General features: G+C 41.6%; 1 protein-coding gene across 1 annotated transcript in view; it reads right to left on the bottom strand.

Annotated features, from left to right (window-relative positions):
• RPS6KA3 (ribosomal protein S6 kinase A3) overlaps nt 1-6,956 on the bottom strand; it is a 76,594-nt gene extending 69,638 nt beyond the window's left edge. The window contains exon 1 of the mRNA XM_039377937.1: nt 6,749-6,956. Within this exon, the coding sequence (XP_039233871.1) occupies nt 6,749-6,820 (72 nt within the window). The 5' untranslated portion in view covers nt 6,821-6,956. The remainder of the gene's footprint in view (nt 1-6,748) is intronic.
• Between the last annotated feature and the right edge of the window lie 11,707 nt (nt 6,957-18,663).

Genomic DNA, 18,663 nt, shown 5'->3' with positions numbered 1-18,663 from the left:
TGTTGAAACTTGCCTCTCCATAGACAATCAACCTCAGATAAAAGCCATTAGCATGCAGATCATTTAGGTACAAACTTCCTTAAGTCAGGATACTTGGGCAACTTTAACTATGTGATTTCGTAAATCCTATCTACTTTACCAGCTTCTTATCATCTAATATGACTCAAGAGTATAGTTTAACAATACAGAAAAGCAGTTCCCTTTCCTGCACTGCAATGCTTTCCTTGGCACTGGCACTTGTCCAGCACTGTGCCAAGTCAGGTCAGAAAAAGAAAACTAAAAAAGTTTGCAGCTCTCAGTGAGTTTAACTCTCTGAATTAACTCATCCTTAAGTCACACAAGTGCCACGACTTACCCAAGATGCTGGACATATCCTATCATAAAATCTTTGTCCTAGCCAACCACTTCCTTACCTAAAACCAGCTCCAAATCACATGTGTTCAGGAAAAGAGGAAAAAAAAAAAAGACAGGGAAGTGAAAGTCTCACTTAGTTTCCTACCTGTACGAGCAGATAGGTGGTAAATTATTACACTTAACATGTCAATTCATCAGCCTTAGTAAAACAAAACCAAAAAAAACCACATCACCTATTCTCTGTTCATCTGCTCCAAAGAGGAAAAAATATACATGTAGAAATCACTCACTTCAATATATCCAACCATTGCTGCACATACAAAAATAAAAGAATTCCTTCTCTGCTCACAGGCATTATCTTAAGAGTGACTCCAGCACCGAGTGTACACACACCTATTACCAAGGCTGTATTTGCATGAGAAGGCAGGTGCCTTCCCTGCCTCCTGCAGTCCCAGGCCCACTGAAAGCCCTGGGCTCCTGCCAAAGGGATGGGGGCACACAGAGGGGAGGATGTGCCAGGCCCTTCCTCTGCAAGCTGGGGCAGCCAACGGGCACAGCCAGGCTGTGCCACAATTCCTCATGTGGCAGACACAGGTTTTCAGACGTGAGTTGGTTTCTCAGAACCTCTTTGCACAATAGATTACAAAGGTTGAAATTTAATACTGAAGTCAACTAAAGCATTACTCTTTCACGCTTATTTTATCATTTATCAGTTTAATACATTCTGCTAAGAAGAGAGAATAAGCTACGGAACAACTTCACTATTTCCTAAAATTCCGGACTTCCGAGTTTTCTATATAACAAAAGTCAGCTGCAGGAAGACCAGAGGAGAAAGACTCCCTGTTAAGTTAAAAGCATTGTTTCACATATAAGTCTAAGTTCTAGCAGTAACTAATTTTGGCAAACATGTTATGTAAGAAATAATACAAACAATATTCATCATGGTCTCTTACATCCTGAAACCACTACTTTTGAGTCTGCAGGAAAAAATGTATTTATTTTTCAAAGCTATGTATTGTTTGAAATTTAATATCACAATAAAATACCATTTCTTCACATATTCTGGATATACGTAAGCATGATTCAATATATAATTGCTTGAAACTAAATGATTTGAATTTTCTTTTAACATTTATTTTAATTTAATGGAACTGTAGAAACTGTGTCAGGAAAAAGACCTAGACAATAATAATGTATTTATAAGATACATACTCATTTATATACAATTGAATGGCTCCACTCAATAAATGTATTAATTAATAATTAAAAAAAAATGGCAACACATTTCCTCTGAAAAGAGTTAAGTGGAGCATTAAGCATACCATGGGGGGTTCCTTGCATCAAAGACAACATATGGTAACTCTTACTGATAAGAATCAGCTCTCAGTAACTTTGTGGTCGAGTCACTGGAGTAGGTCCTGGAAATCAGAGTTCATCTCCCAGTTCTAGAAGATACTCCATGAATGATGCTAGGTGGGGTCACTAAGCTGTTGAGCCTCATTTTCCCATCTGTTACACAGGATTTTTTCTCCTCTCTATTTGGGTGAGGCATTTAATCTTATTTCAGGGAATAAGGAAAGAATAAGTAGCACAGTATCACGTATGCAAGCATATTGAACACCAAGTGTAGTAGTTTGTCTAAACTTAAAAATTCCCTGAAGAGATTCTAACTTACCCAGTTTTGCTGATTAAATTATTCCCCGTTTGAAAGTCACCAAGACCGAAAAAAATAATTATAAGATTTTATTCTTGCCTGAAAAACTGCTTAGAAGTTTCCTTATTGGAATATGGCTATTGTATTTGGGGAAAAACAAAACCAAAAACCAAAACCAAAACACCACCCCCAGCCAAACACCACGGAAAAAATACAACCCCAAACCAGTTTCTTGAATGAGTTCTCAAAGCTGGTAGATCTGCCAACTGCCAAGATCAGTCAACACAAAGCTAATATTTTTGATGTGCAGAAATAATTAAACGCCCACCTCAGTCTATGTATCATTGTGACTCTAAGTCAAGCATTTCAAATGACAAACAACTCCAGTTAATGTGACAGATCACAATCAATTCAAACACAACAGACAAGCCTTTAAACTTCAGTCTGCTTACATCTATTTTGTACTGGATGTCCCAGCCGGGGCAAGAAATATTGCCTGCGCTACAACAAACAAAACAATAACAAGATAAGAACTGCCCATGTCCTAAGAAAACTAATAGAACAAGCAAAAGTCAAAACCAACACCTTCACAAGGAAGCCATGAGCTGCAGAGTGCACACAACAGTGCATGAAGGTACTGAACTCAACAGAGCAAAGCATCTGCCTGCTCCTACCCCACCCAGCTGGCTACAGGACATCAGTACTATGTCATGGAGTAGGATTGTGTTAACCAAAAGACAGAGCAGGTAAAACGGTACCAATAAGGATATGAAAAAGCTGAAGAAACCCCCCCACACACCCCTAAACACTTTTCACGCAGATGATATTTTTCTCAGAAGTATTTACATATATATAACATCTGTTATCTATCACAGCAGTTTGTAGAATACAGAGTATATTACTTAGATGAGAATTAAATTTCCAATTCCCATTTTTAACCCCATAGAAAATGTCACCCCATAAATCAGTGAGAAACAGACTTCAGAATACACTGTACTGACAGCAGGTATGTAGGAGAGGTGATAGCCAAGTGCTGCAGATAAGTCTGCCTATAATGGAGAGACAACTAATAGTCTTCAAAATCCACAGAGACCAGTCCATTTAGGTGATTCCACTTTGGCTTTGGATTATTTACCTGTGTTGGCTATACCAAATGTAAATATAGCCTTTGTTCCTGTGGAGCACAAGTACTGCACTGATTACACAGACCAGTACAGAATGTGAAGAGACAATCACAGCTGCAGGCTGTCTTGCTACAGGTGGCAAGACATCAGACGAATTTCAGATTCCAGGCCAGAGGTATATATTGACATAGAGAATGTCACACTGACATCAAAATGAAGTTACAAAGCAAAATTTAAATTATATCAGTTTCTTTAAAGCATCAGTATGACTATTATATGCTGCTGCCTCATCTCATGTTCAAATAACTGTGGATATAGAATATAAAACAGGAAATTTGTGAAGGGAGATTCATACCATCTATTTAGACACCTAAACAGGTGACCACAAATCCTGTCAAGAGCAGTGGAAAAAAATGAACTTTCTCCACAGCCAATTTAGAGCACCCAAATTAAAACTCCTAAAGATAGCTGTCACAAACGCTTCCAAGAAAGTCTAGCAAATGGCATCTCCTTATGATGGCCAGCTCTTTCTACATACTGGTGTCCAAAATTTGGCTGCCATAACTGTATTCATTCTATTCCAGCTGACATTAATATGCATAGCTGGGAGTACATACAGATCAAAGGATCAGGCTACTTATCAGGCATTCAAATACAAACTCAAATCATCAATACTTAATTTGCTCGAAAGCAAATGACTTGAAATAACAGGCATATTCTCACCACGAAAGAAAACCTCTAAGCTTGTTATGAATCTTGAGTAGACCCTGAGTCTATAAGAGACAGCATCATTCCACAGCTTTAAAGGTGCTGTGATTTAAAACAGGAAGCTTTAAACCCGAAACCACACATTACACAGACAAAATATTTTAAAAACAGTTTACACATTGAAAAAGCTGTCAGAGATGCCATATGGATTACTGACTTATTTACACCTTTAGAAACAGATGTCCTGCAAATGATCTCTGAAAACTATAAAGCCATATTTTATCTAAAAGAAAATTGTTTGCATTATTTCTTAAGAAAGACGACGTTCTATGGATCTGCTGTCCTGCACACCTAAGTTACAGCAGCTGTTTGTGGTTAACTACACTTCCAAAGTAAAGCCATTTAAAGGTATTCCAGTCCTCCTCCTAAATTTGCTCACATGTCACAGAATATCACCTCCTTGGTGGTACCACAATAAATACAGGACTGCCCTGGGAAAGAAATAAAAAATTAATCAAATTAAAAACTCCATGAGTTGTTAAGACAAGGAAAGTGTCTGAGTTGAGTTTTAAAGCTCGATAATTTGTAATTCTATGTGGATAATACAGTCTTACAAGAACCGTGTCAGCAAATCTGAGACATTAGCAGAAACTCTTTACTCAGTGTTACAGCTAAAGACCTTATTAGTACCAAACTATAACTGAAATTACAATGAATGTAAGTGAATGTAAGAAATATTTTTGCTCAAGGACATTCTTGCAGCATAGGGTCTGTAATTAGGATATTGCTATGCTACACATAAATACAATTCATGCAAATCAAAAATTCAAGTGATGTATTTAGGTAGTTTGTTTATATATTTGACTTCAACTTTTCTATTTTTATTAAAACTTTTCCTGAAGACTCATTTCAGATAAGCAACTTGTCTAACTTTTTCCTCTTGAGTGTCATCTAAGAAGCTTTTACAGGTGCAGTCTGGTCTTTTCAAGAACTGAGTGTTTATTTTAGACTAGGGCCTTAGAGTGCAAACCTGTCAGCTCATTGCTGTTTCATGTTTTGTTAGTAGTCCTAGAAATTCTTTGGTGATACACTACTGTAGATGCATGTCAATATGTTTAACTATTTTTTTTAGGAACAGGCAAAATACACTTGTTTCAAGAGGTTTATGAAAGCAGTTTAAAAACAAATCATGTCTCAAATAAGCTAAAACAAGTAACAAAGTATAATCATGCACGTACACACATTTCAAATAATGTACTCTATTTTGCTACCTATCCGGCACATATACTGTTCCTGAAGTTACACAAACTGCATGCAGTGAGCATGGAAGACTAAAGCAACAGTTAAGACCTTTTCTCTAAGCGATTAATTTAAGTGATCTCTCATAACACCTTCTGCCTCACCCTCAAGCATCACAGTACTACTGCAGTTACTCCCCATTTAAAAACAATCATCCAAGATTACCACTTCAGAAATCAGTGAATAAGTAGCAAGAATTTAAAAGTAACTACAGTAACTGGCAAGAATTTGAAAAACATATCTGCCTGTCAGATCTGAACTGCAGGTTCTTCTGATCCCCAGAGATAAGTCCCTTCAAACAGAAGGATGACAAGACACACATCAAAAGGACAAATACCGATACTGCAGAAACTCTGCATTGGTCTCTCTTTCTCACTAAGGAACAAGTCCTAACCTTGCGACTAATTATCGTGAGCTGGCCTGAGTCCACACCGTTCAAGATCAGCATCACTTGAAGCAGTCTGGCTGCGTATCAGCTGGAGCCGATTCAGGTAGAAGCTGCACTGTCAGAAGAAGCTTTTTCTTTCCAGACAGGAGTCTGGTCGCAAACTAGCAGACGCATTGTGGGCTACTAGGAACTCACGGAGCAAGCACGACTGAATGTAGGTGTAGTGTTTACACAGATCCACACCAACACAGTAGTAGGGGAAAAATTAACATAACTGAAGCCTTCTATGGCCTCGGACGGAGGCGACTTTTAATTTCCAGCCGCTCTCATTATCCCAGCCTAGGAAAGCTGACACGCGTCCTGCCTAACAAGGGCAGGCGCACCACGCGAACGCCCCGCTACCGACAGCGGGAAACCCACACTGCGCGGCACCTCGGGGATGTTCCCAGCAACGCCGCCCAGCACAAAGCTTCACCCGTGCGAAACGTCCCTGCGGTTTCCCAAACGCTTGCGAAATTGCCGGCAAACCCCATCCTGCCGAGATAAGGGGGCAGCGGCACCGGGCGGGCACGGCCCTTGGCCGCCGCAGGGAGAGCGGCGGTACGGCGGGGGGCACCGGGCACACGGCGGGGGGCACCGGGCACACGGCGGGGGGCACCGGGCACACGGCGGGGGGCACCGGGCACACGGCGGGGGGCACCGGGCACACGGCGGGGGGCACCGGGCACACGGCGGGGGGCACCGGGCACACGGCGGGGGGCACCGGGCACACGGCGGGGGGCAGGCCCGGCCCTCCTGCCCACCCCGGGCCGCGCCGGCGGGGCCGCTCCGGGAAGGGAAACTCGCCGTGACAGTAATCAGACACCGCACTGGAACAAAAGCGCCCGGGCCGGCGGCCGCCGGGGAGGCAGGTTAACTCCCTCCCGGGAAAGGGGGCGGAAGGGGAGGGAGCGCGCCGGGAGCAGCCCGGTCCCGGGAAACACGCCCCGAGCCCCGGCCGGTGCCGGCCGTGAGTCAGTGCCCCGCGGAGGAAGCGGCGCGCAGGGGCCGGCGCTCGCCCCCCGCCGCCCGCCCGGTGCCCCCGCCGGGCCGCTGCCCCCCAGCACCGGCCCCGAAACCCCCGGGGAGGAAACTCTGCCCGTGCCCTGAGCGGCAGCGGCGGCAGCGGGAGCGCCGGTCCCGTCTCCTCCTCACAACTTTCCCCATAGCACCCCCCCGTACCTCGGTGCTGCTCTCGGCCGTGCTCTCCACAGCCATCTTCTGCCACGGGTCTGGCAGCTGCGCCAGGGGCATCTTCCCCGCCTGGCTCCCGCAGCCTCCGCGCTCCGCGTTCCCGCTCCCCGGCGGGGGCGGCGAGGCAGGCGGCGAGCTCTCGGGACAGCCCGGCTGGCTCCGGCGGCGGCTCCTACGGCGACTGCTGCTGCCGCCGCCGCCGCGGTGCGCCCGTCCCTCCCCCGCGCCCTCCCCGCCGCCGGGCGGGGCCGCGCTGCGCCCGCCCTTCCCGGCCCGCGCCGGCTTCCGCTCACGACATGGCGGCCGCCCGCCCGCGCGTGCGCCCCGGCAGCGCTGCCTAGTCGGTTTTTCGCACCGAGCGCCCGTGAGGGCTTCGCACCCAGCGCCGCTGCACCGGGGGCTGCGGGAACCCCCCCGGGCTGGGGGGAGTGGGAGACACGCGGAGTTTGTTTGCACGAACAGCAGCGCGGATGGAGGAGTTGGGAGGCGTGTGGGATGCGGCGTAGTGCAGAATATCATTAGGCAAAAGAGGGAAAGGAATTAGGGTGTAGGAATTTGTTTTTGTAGCGATACCGTTTAAGTAGTAGTTTGACTGCGTGAGTAGGAGGTGCCTCGAAGCGGGAAAGTCATACTTCCACAGGCCAGGAGACGTGAAGATAAAGTCGTCAAAAAGCCCCCCACGGGTTCTGAAAACAGCCCTTATTTTACTTTTTACCCTCAGCTGTTAGCTAGTACACAAACAGCTGACTTAAACATATACTGAGACGCACGGTGTATGCAGCGCTACATGGTTCTCTTAAAATGTTAAGCGCCGTAATAAACACCCATCCTTTAGCAACATCAGCTGGCTTGGCTGATGCTGAAGAATCCTTGAAACATTAGACCAGCAGCCGAAGGTGGGTGGGCACTGGTGTCAGGCTTCTTGCTGTAGAAGCCAAACTTTCCAGAACTGTTTGAGAAGGCCACTTGGTTTTCAACAGCCCGCACTGTCCCAAAGCATTTGTGGATTTTGACAGGCCACGTGCTTTGTTCCATCCTTGGAAAAAAGTTAACATTCTTTAAATATTTGGAAGTCCTTTTTTTTTTTTTTTTTTGAGTGGGAGGAATGGCAAGAGTGCTAGTAATTAAAAATGTGTGTGCGTGCATGCACACACCGCTGTGATGAACACGGGCTACTTCTGTTTCTGCTTGGTAGCATTTTTGATCCTACTTTATATTCATGTAAGCATAAATACCTATCTACAAAGAGGTACAGAAGAGTGGATAGGCAGTTGCTCATAATGACTCAGACTTCAGCTGGTCCTACAAGAGACTTCCATATCTGGAGTGAAAGGTCATAGTTGAATGATCACTTGAAGCCATCACCCCTGCCAGGGGAAGCAGCTGTGCCCTCTCCTTGTTCACTGCAGTTAAGTCTGGACCTTGCATCAGCCTCTCTTTTGAAGTGGTGTGATTGCTTGTGCTGCCATGTGGTGAGTTAGACCAGGGAATAGATCACATCAAAACTAACCCTACCATTTTTGCCGTCTGTCGTCCTCTAAAACCGCCCACCAACCAACCCTATTAAAGGTTGAAGAGAGGTCAGGACTGCTTTCTTCAAACACAGTCAATTTGTGGAACTTTGGCCAGTTATTGGTATGAAAATTAGAACAAGGCAATTTAAAACAGATAATTCAGTAGTGCTTGGCAGCCTTTATTCATAATGTTAATAGTAAGCAATAAGTTTTTGTACTCTGATCAGCACCAGGTCACTTCAGTCTCAGACTGGCTGCTGGAATGTTGAGCAGAAAACTCATTTTTACAGCAGTTGTACATTATGTGGTTGACACACAAATCAGGACTTCTAAAAAAATCCTTGAGTTCATGTGAAAATCCATGGTGTTAAAAGAATTGTTACCTTCTATCCCTCTGGAAATACAAGTTTCTATTCCCTCACAGAGATAATTTGCTTGACTTTATCGGAGCTCATCCATTTGTATCTGCGTCATCTACAGAGTCAAGTATTTACATCTGATATGTGCCATTAGGTAGAAGAACCTGAGCAGCTGAAAGATGACAGTCACAACAGGAAAGCTACCCCAAACCTAAGCTTGCATTTCACAAAGTTCAGCAAGTTCCTCTTTATAAAAGACTTCCTTCCTCTAAATAAAAAACTCCATTATCATCTCTTTTACTTTCATAGTTGTCTAGTTCTTTCTTGCCATAGATACATATTCTAAATTACTTGTTTGAAATAAAAACTCTTTTAAAAGGAGAGTGGGTGTCATATTTTGGTTAGTGTCTCTACATTTTCTACATTGGTCATCTTTTGTCCTTCCCTGTATGCATCCTACAAATCCAGGATAAAACAAGGGCAAAGATCTTATGCATTAGCATATAAGAGAGCTGCAAACAATAGAAATCTGACCTTTTCTCAGGTACTGAAGTACCCACTGTAGATAGAAGTAAGCCACTTCATTGTTCAGGGGTTTGAGTATTATCACACCACACAAGTTTTATGTAGGAGAAAGCTGCATCAGGATTTTAATAGGAGCTACTATGCAAGAACAAACTTCAGGGCAAGAAAATCATCTGGAAATTGTCTCCACAGGGAAGACAAACATATCAGTTAATCTCTGGAAGATGCGGGGGATTCTGACTTTCAAATCCTGCTAAGCTCAGAGTTGGATCATCCTCCCAGCAAGAGGTAAGATGCTGAAGATATTTTGCCTCAAGACAGTAGCTCCTATTTTTCATTCCTTTTGTCTCAGGCCAAAGCAAGGTAGTGCTTTCACCTGTGGCAGCAGACCTTTTCTTTTACCCACTTTCCCTCTGGGCACAGCCATCACTACTTGACTGTAGTCACCACTAAGAATTATCTGTCACCAGACTCGCTTTTGGGGGTTGATTTCACCCTTGCATAAGTGGTTGCAATCGTTATGGCATCCACACAGATGTTTTACATGTATTGCATGAGAAAATTGGTCACCTTTGTTAGGAAAAAGGTAGCATCTGGCAGAGAAATGACAGTGCTGTATAAAATCCCATTAATCTGTCATATGAATTAGGTGAGCTTCACCTGCTGCATCATTTTTCTTTTCTTGCTTCTAACAAATCTCACTAAAATGTCACCCGATTGCAAGGCAGACATCAGCTTAATAGGACTAACCTGTCTTTCCCACAGAGGGCATCTTGATATGTGAGTGGCAGAAATTAGGGAAGCTTGCTTAAGGTTGGTGGTATCAGAGCCTGGCTTTGAAGTAGTACCTACTTACTCTTTGCAATTAATGCAGAATTAATTGCAGATTAATTCAGTAAATTCAGTAAATCACCATAGTCATGCCCAAAAAATAATACATATAAAACAGAATTAGCTTGCTAATATTGCTATCAGAATAATATTTGGGAACTTGTACTTGCATTTTTAAAATACACATAAAAGGGGGGAAAAAACAAAGGAAACTATGGCAACAAAACCCACAATCTGACACTCATCTAGAAGGTCTGGTAGTGTATTAGGTGGAAATTATAATGCAGTATCTTCTGAATAGAATACGAAATAGTAAATGCAGTGCAGAAGTGTGAAATTCCGTTTCAAGTAGTACAACCATAGCACTGAGGTATATAATTTGGATTTAATGCAGAGGAAAATAAACAGATATACTGTCCAAATTTACATGGGAAAACCTCCAAGGAGTTAAAAAAAATCAATACCATTTATTTGTGTAGCTAGGCGAAAAAGAGAGTCTCTTACTCTCAAGACACCTGGATTCAATTTCTAGCAGATCACAAAGGACAGTTGTGTAATTTAGTCAGTCACTTTTTATAGATGAGATTCAACTAAGGAGACTTAGTCTTTCTTCACAACGTTTTCAATAGTGTGAAGAGGCCGTGATTGGAGAAGTGTAAATACATCCTGCCAAAATAAATAAGGAAGCCTTAGTGCTAATTAGAACTGGTTGCTCTGTGCTTTAGTTGCAAGTATAAAGAGCATCTCCTTAACCTCGTTGGGGTATTGAAAGGATGGTTTCATGGATGTTTGGAAAGCTGGCAAAGACCAGGGCAGGAGAGTCAAAGTGCTGCAAGAAGTTTCCAGCTGGTGCGAGTTGTCATAGCAGAGACACCAGAAGGATTTGCTGTACGAACCAGGGTTAGAGTGAGTTATAATCAATAATTAAAAAGGGAAGAACTGAAATGAATGTCTAGCGTGTGGTAAGACTTAACCTGACCTTTCAAACAACATCTGCTGGAGGGTGCTTTTACCATTACAGGCCCCGGGATGATGGAATCGTACAGGAATGCAAACATTTCCGGCATTTTCCTCTGGCAGGCTCTTCTTTGAAGTTCTAATCCTGCAAGTGTGGTAGAATCTGTGATAATGACAATAAAAAACCTTCTAAATCCTATATAAATTAGAGATACAATGTCTGACTCACAACTTAAAACTGGCTTTTCTGGATGTATGTGTGTTTACATAAAATTGCACCGAAAGGGTAAAGCATAACGCATCAGGTTTGATGGTACTACTTCTCTGAGTTTTATCTGTGGTCAGTACACTAGCAGGAAATAATTGTGCCTGTGGTTTCTACATCGTGAGTGGAAATCTGGAGTTCAATAAAATACGGTCTCATTACAGCATACCTGTCTCCAACATATGTTCTCATTTTAGTGTTTCTGTACATACAGATAGCTCAGATTTATCTTCTGAATGACAGAGCTTACCCTGTTCACCACAGAATATGAGAAGCCTTTTACTGAGCTTTGAAATCTTACATGGAAACCTGCTATCAAATACTGAATACAAGTTGTCACCCCATTACAGTGGAACACTGAGAGGCAGATTAGAATTTCAGATTGTGGTATTTTGTGACAGAAAGGAAATGGTAGAGTATGAATAAGGGTCAGTCATCAAGGGTTGGGGTTCTCCTGGGTTAAATATGACAAAAGATAGCTAATTACAAAAAAAAAAGAAAAAAAAAAGGAGAGAGAGAAAAAAGATATAAAGGTGATAGAGGTAGAATATATTATATTATACAAGATAATATAGCAATAAAAAACTTGTCAGCTTCACAAATCACTGCTATAAAACATACCAGGTCCAGAGGAGGCCATAGCATTATATAATAGCCTACCTCCCCCAGACCTAGGAGTTTAGGCTCACATACCTTTTTATTATTGTTAGCAAATTAGGTCTAATTTAAAGAGCCTACTGACAAGCAAAGCCTAGTTTATCTCACTTTTTCTGGGATTTAACCTTAGTACCTAAATTTCCTGATTTTATACCCTCACAATTAAATAGTTTTAATGTCCTCACTCATCCCTTGATGTCATTGAAAATTACCTACCAAATCATCCACTCTAGCAATCTTACTCTTCACTTCCTTTTATAGATTATCCAGCATCTTGTAGCCAAGAATCCCTTTTAAATCTAGAAAGCTTCACTTTCTCTTTACTGATCCTTAATTATACTGAAGGAGATTCTCCTGACTGAGCTAACAGCTGTCCTTTATCCTGCTTGACAACTGAGCTGATGCTTGTTCCCAGCAATCTGCTGATATTTTCCAAAATACCTGCTGTCCTAAAAATACAGTTTACTACTTCTATTGGTTTGAAATCTCAAGACAGTTCACTCACATTTGTGCCTTTCCTTTTTCCCTGTAGAGAACAAAGCATTGGCATTCGGGAGGGGTCCAGGTTTGTGATTATGTTCAAAAATGTTCTCTAGTGATCAATAAAACTTGTTACATTATCAAATGTAAATCAATACGGATTGTAATTGTGCACGTTGTGCAACAGGCTGTATGTAGGTAGTATTTTCCCCAGCTTCCCATATGATGTCTGCTGTTCCAGTGCAGCAGGGGAATTCCTGGTATGAGCCCTAGCCCCCTCTGTAATTCAGTTAGGTGAAGGATTCACAGTCCTATGTGTTGTTGATGTGTGAAAAAGGAACTTCGTTGGTGATTGACTTACTCTGAAGTGTTTCTTCAGCACTCAATATTAGCTAGGGGTTAGCAAACTCCAAAGCATGGCACCCTTCTTTGTGTCCCATGGGTGATTTACTGGTGAAAAGGTGCCTACTCTAAATACAGATATTTTAGATCCCCAGCAATCATTTCAGCACCGTGCGATGACACAGTTCCACAGTGAGCGCACATTTCTATCACCCAAAGTCAGCGCTTCCTGGGAAGCACGAACCTGATGGAAGACAGCTCATTATCTGGAAGCAGTGAAGAGAAACGTTAGATGAAACAAACCCAGTCCCCTCATGAGTACCTCACTCTGTCCTGGCTGTGTTGACCCACTTTGTCCTATTTGGTGGAGCAAAGACATCCTCACGACCTTGCTCCAGAGTCACAACCTTCCCAAAAGGAGTAGCAGGAGGAGGAAGCAGCAACATTTATCCAGTATTGCAGAGCAGCTGAAGGCTGTGTTAAGATGTGGTCCCTTATTTAGAACTTTGGTGTTGCAAAATGCTATGTATGCAACAGGTGAGTCAGAAACTGTAAAGTCTGTGCTATTTGAGCTGTCAGACATTCAGGGCTGTGGTGTGCTTAAGCTAAGAAGGGAGATGGACTTGACCTATTACTAGATCGGGCAAGATGCTGTAAGCGGAGGAGGGGAGATTGTGGAAGACTTTTGGCTTGTTGGTCCTTCTCCAGTAAGTGCAAAGGAAGGTAATGTAACATGTAGGATGAAACGGAAAGAGGATGCTGAGAACAGATGACTCTTTAAACAAGGAAGAGGAAAAAGAGCAGAACAGTTTTAAAGAGCATATAAGGAGCAGTTGTGTCTTGGAAGTGAATAGCCAGTTAGTCCTGTATAAGAATTTTTGTGTCAATATTTAGTGAATCACAGGAATTGTAAATGCTGTTGTGTTAACAGTGATAAGCCATAGAGATACTCTAAACATTTATAGAAATCTGGCAGTATTTTCTTTTTTAAAGTCACTTGATACAGGATTAATGAAACAAACAATCATTCATTATTTCATGAAATCCATTACAACCAGATAAAATTTCCAATGGCTTCAGCTAACTGCAGTAAGAAGCAAATTTTCAGCTCATGAGTTAATAGTCTTAGGTATTACATCACCATAGACAGTAGAAAGGATTAAACGAATTGTCAGCATTATATTCCTCCTCTACTGATTCACTTTCAGCAAAACTGAAACTTTGTCTGACTTCAAAGATGCTATTTTAAAAATCAAAATTTTTAGAAAGGAATGACGCTATTTTGCCTGCTTCACCAGAGTGAATGCTCCTCTGCTGCACACAAATGAGCCACTTGCCCTAGTTGAACAAAAGCTACGATGAGGGCTTTGATCAGTGTTGACGGTGTTCCTGCAGTATTTCAGTGTCTCATTCCTTTTTGCTCTCTAGAACCATGATTAATGACATCGGTTGAGGGAGAGTGTAAATGGCAATAAGATGGCCATCTCCAGAGAGTGCTGATTCAGTCTGTTGCAAGGATGCCTTAATTATTAATTTGGTTACCACAGATTTTTTTGGTTTGATAGTTTCTCAGGACAAAGAGATGCTTTACTATCTTCTTAAAGCACCACTCATCTGTATGACAAAATTTGTGCACCTTAGTCTACAGAAACACCTTTTACATTAGTGACACATCAATGCTCTTGTTTATAGGGTTACATTCCACACTGGGTTTATTTTTCCTCAGAGACAAGCAGGAAATCTGTCACTAATTTCCTTCTAGCCAGCTCTGACTGCCTTTTTTGGTCCTCTTAATCCTTTGTACATTTCTTCTTCTCCATTTTATCTTCTAAGACAGACCTGGTTCTCTTAACTTCATTCTTGTGTTTCTTTCAAGGTATTATTCATCCTTCTCATGCAGCTTGAAGCTGACAACTGGCAGAAGATTGCCTGCTCTCCCTGCAATACATTGAGTGGATCTGAGGTGTCCATCCACCTCATGTACATCTATTTCCTCACCCCAATTCCTCTTTCCTGCCTGTTCATCATTATTTTTAATTATCTCTATATTTTATGCCATGCATCCAAAACTTTGCTTCCCCTTTTCACACCTAAACCCTTTCTCTTAATAAATTCCCTCTTGCTGTACAAGAAACCAGCCTCTCTAATCCTCCTTGTCAAGTGATCAGCTTCTCATTAAATCATGTACCTTCAGGAACTGTGTATTTGCAATTCAGCATTTCCCTCCTGTCTGTTGCCACTGCCAGGAGTTGCAGTCCCGTGGCTGCAAAGGTCTCATCACCCCTTGTCTCATCACTCACCGACAAAGCCAGGCTGCTCCCATCTCTCTTGACATTTCCACACTTCCTTCTGCTTCTTAGATTCAGCTTCATGGCTTGGCAGAACTCTGTCTTGGCTTATTTCACTTTCCTCCTTTCCTCCTTTGTTCATTGGCCTGTATACTTAAGCATCTCCTTTTCTACTGCTTCTCAGACTCATGCATTTTTTATGTCACTCTGTGCTTCAGGCTTCTCATGAAGAAAGCCCTGCTCTTCCACAAGTCCCCTCGAGTCTTCTTCTGTCCACCTTAACAGTGTCTCTCAGCTGCTGTCCCAGAAAGTTTTTTTTTCCAAGTTAGAAAACTCTTTAAAGTACAGTTTTTGTACTGTCAAAAAGCAGAAGCTTTTCCGCCTCCCCTTTAAAAGTAAGCGGTGCAGTTACTTGAGAGAGAGAGGTATTTTTGCAGATGTGGAGCCACATTCTATACTGTCTTGTGGGACTCACAGGTTGGGCATCTGAAGACTGATAGACTTCATATAAGGTCGCTTTTGAGCATTTTGGTAAATTGTTTAAAGTCTTCCCTGTTTTATTTAGGTGCAATTCTAAACTATTTGGAGGACTCGTTCCCACTTCATACAAGGCTAAAATTGCTGTAAACCTTATGTATTGGTGCTCTCTGAAGAAAGAAAGAAAGAAAAAAGTTTTATTCAGTTACAAGCCTCCAAAAAATGCATATATACTTTTAAACACAGAATGACAATAACAAAAAATACCTAATTTGAGGTAGTGGGTGCAAAGGAAATATATTACGAGTAGGCGTGAGTAAAAAGTTAAGCTTCCCTTTCTCTCTTTTATGCTTCTCCTTTACTGGTGCTATAGAGACTGAAAATAACTCTGCTCTCAGTGATGTCATCACCATTAGAGGAATGCTGTCAGCTTAATTTGTTTTCTGACTTCAGCAAGGGAAATAGAATCTGACTGCTGACTCACTGTTAGGTCTAAGGTAAGTAGTTATGCTTATTTCATCTATTTTGGCCATGAGTCTTTAAATATCCATCTCCTTTGTGGCAGGTACAGGTACTCCTATTCTTGAAGGAAAAAGGAAATGTAGAGTCTGAAATAACTTTGCACTTTGTTATCATAGAGATGTTGTCTAAAGGAATATATAAGATTTTTGCAGGGTTGTCCTACTGAATAGTTTTTGTCCTCTTTAGTAGGCCACAGTGTTGGCCTAGCTGGTTGTCTGGGATGGTTGAGTTGTTACCTTCACCTCAACCTGAGCAGCTGACATAGCGGTGTCAGCAAGTGATGGTTTGGCTGCAGATCCACTGTTCAGATGCTTTTGGTTTTCCTTCCTGTCCTGCCCTATAATGTCTCTGCAAGCTGAAATGAAAAAGTCTTGTTGAAAATCAGTGTGCAAATGGACCCTCTTTTATCCATTTTATTGTCTTTTGTTTTCCATGTACCTGCAAGAATTGCTCTCGCCCACAAAGAATATTTTTTTTGATGTCTACATGATGTATTTTATGTACATTTTGAAAAAAATAAAACTTGCAGTTTAGTTTGGACTGGCAAAATAGCAGCAAATGGAGGCTTTTCCTGACAGCATACTTTTTTTTGGCTTTCCTTTCCCCTGTTTAAGTATCCAGGGGCCAGATCCTCTGCTGGCAGGAGATGAGAGGGGCTCTAGCTTTTTTGACCACTTTGCATCTTTCAGGGATTTAAAGTTTTGGCTGCCACTGACTCACCTAAGCAAAATGGACTTGAGTCCATAATCAAAAGATAAGGTATATTTGAATGCAGTGAATGGCTCTAAATAGTCATAGCAAGGAAGAACACAGATATGAAATAAGAATAAGCAAAAATATACAGATTGTTTCAGTTGTGTGGTTTTCCTCAGGATGTTTAACTAGCATTGCCTTAGTTTCAATTTATTTTTCTATAAGCCTTATAAGTTATTTGATATCAGATCTAATCACATTTTTTGCCTTTAGCTTGTTTGCTTTTAGGTCCTCTGTCTAGAGTGTAGGTTGGAAGCTACTCCTTGCTGGTTTTTCACCCTTTTGTTAGGATGCAGGAGAAAAACAGGACCAAGCCCCTTGCTTTTAAAGTTTTATTTTAAAATGGCACAGTTCATCCAGTCATAAAGGATTGCTGCATAGCATTCTTAGGAGCTGTCAAAAGAGCTTTCTAATATAACACCACACATTTAAAAGATATTGTCTCTATACTCAGAATCAGATGCTGGCTCTAATGCTACTGACTATGGTAGTCTAATTTAAATCTGCTGTAGGAATCCTAGATTCAGGATAGTATGTATGCAGGATGAGGAAAATATACACTACTAGCTGAGGTACTTATATCTCTGGCTTAAATGTGCTACACTAATATACTCAGTTTCTGTGAAAACATCCAAGTATTTCTTTTTCAGCCTGTAATAATTAATGAAGATTAATGAATAGTTCCTTTTGCTCATGGACTGGTGAAGAATTTTAACTTAGAGAACCAAAATTTCCATGCTTCAGGGGCTCTGTCATAAACAAAACTGGGAAGGACTTCATCTTACATTCCACAGTGGGATCTAAAAAGTTTGTGCTTAGTCTTCCTTTTTAATTTTGTGTATAGTTTGATGAACTCTTCACATAAACTGCTCTGCATCCTATAAAATGGCTTATACTCATGGCTTTTAAAAGGCAAAGACCATTAAAATCTCATGGAAATTTTGTCTGACAGAGAACCAAATAAACTTTAGATAGATACCTCGGGGTCTGGCCCAGAGAAAGCTTGAGTAAATCTTTTCTCACTGTTACTACTGGCAGTTACTGAGCTTGTCAAACAAGCTGTAGGAGATCTCAGCTAAAGAAACAATCTCTGGAAAATAAAAAATTATAGAAACAATAAGTAAATAGCATTGCAAGAATTAGGAACTCAGCCTTATTGATTGATAGGTGGGTTTTAAGGTGTTCAAAACCATAAGCATTAGTGCTTTGTCTACCATAATACTGTTCTGTGTTTAGTGATGTTTAAAAAATTGTAATAACTGGGTTGAATGTCATGTCTTCATATGGGTGTGTTCAAACTAACTGAGTGTCTACACCTAAAGGCTGGAGGAACATAAGGGACACTGGAGCTGTTTCTATGTTTGATATCGTGTGCATTAGCTGATTGTGCATATGAAATACAATAAAAGTGAAGAACTCATGGAAGGAAAGTTCTTCTTGCCTTATGCATTGTGTAATTTTACCTTAGAAAACAGAGTAAAGCCCAAGTTTTTAAGGGTAATGTCTCAGATGAAGCCCTGAAATAAGTTATGTATTTGTTTGATCCGTTGGTTCCTAACACATCTACTGATTTGTCCTACTGCTTCTCTCTCATGGGTTAACCACTTGTATGAGTAATATACAAAATAGTACCTGGGCAGCAGCTGGTCTGCATGCTTTATACTTGTCAAAGCAAAAGAAATACAAAACCCAACACAAGTTCAGGAAAAGGTAGTTCAGCTTGACTTTTTAGCTGGAGGAAGAAGTTAATACTGGTGTTAATTACGCGCCTTTAAAAATGCAAATCTTCATTACAGCTATTGTTGCCAGTTCGAAATCAGTTAGATTTACTGTCTATCACAATTCCTAGCTGCAACTGCCTCCCTACAAAAGGCTGCAATCAAGGACTTGCCAAAATTAAATAGGTGAGTGCATTGATGTACTTATTATAGCA

The sequence above is a fragment of the Pipra filicauda genome, unplaced genomic scaffold (genome assembly GCF_003945595.2).
Source record: "Pipra filicauda isolate LSUMZ 115617 unplaced genomic scaffold, ASM394559v2 scaffold12_size5214236_pilon, whole genome shotgun sequence".
Lineage (NCBI taxonomy): Eukaryota > Metazoa > Chordata > Aves > Passeriformes > Pipridae > Pipra > Pipra filicauda.
This window is presented reverse-complemented; position numbering and strand designations above follow the sequence as displayed.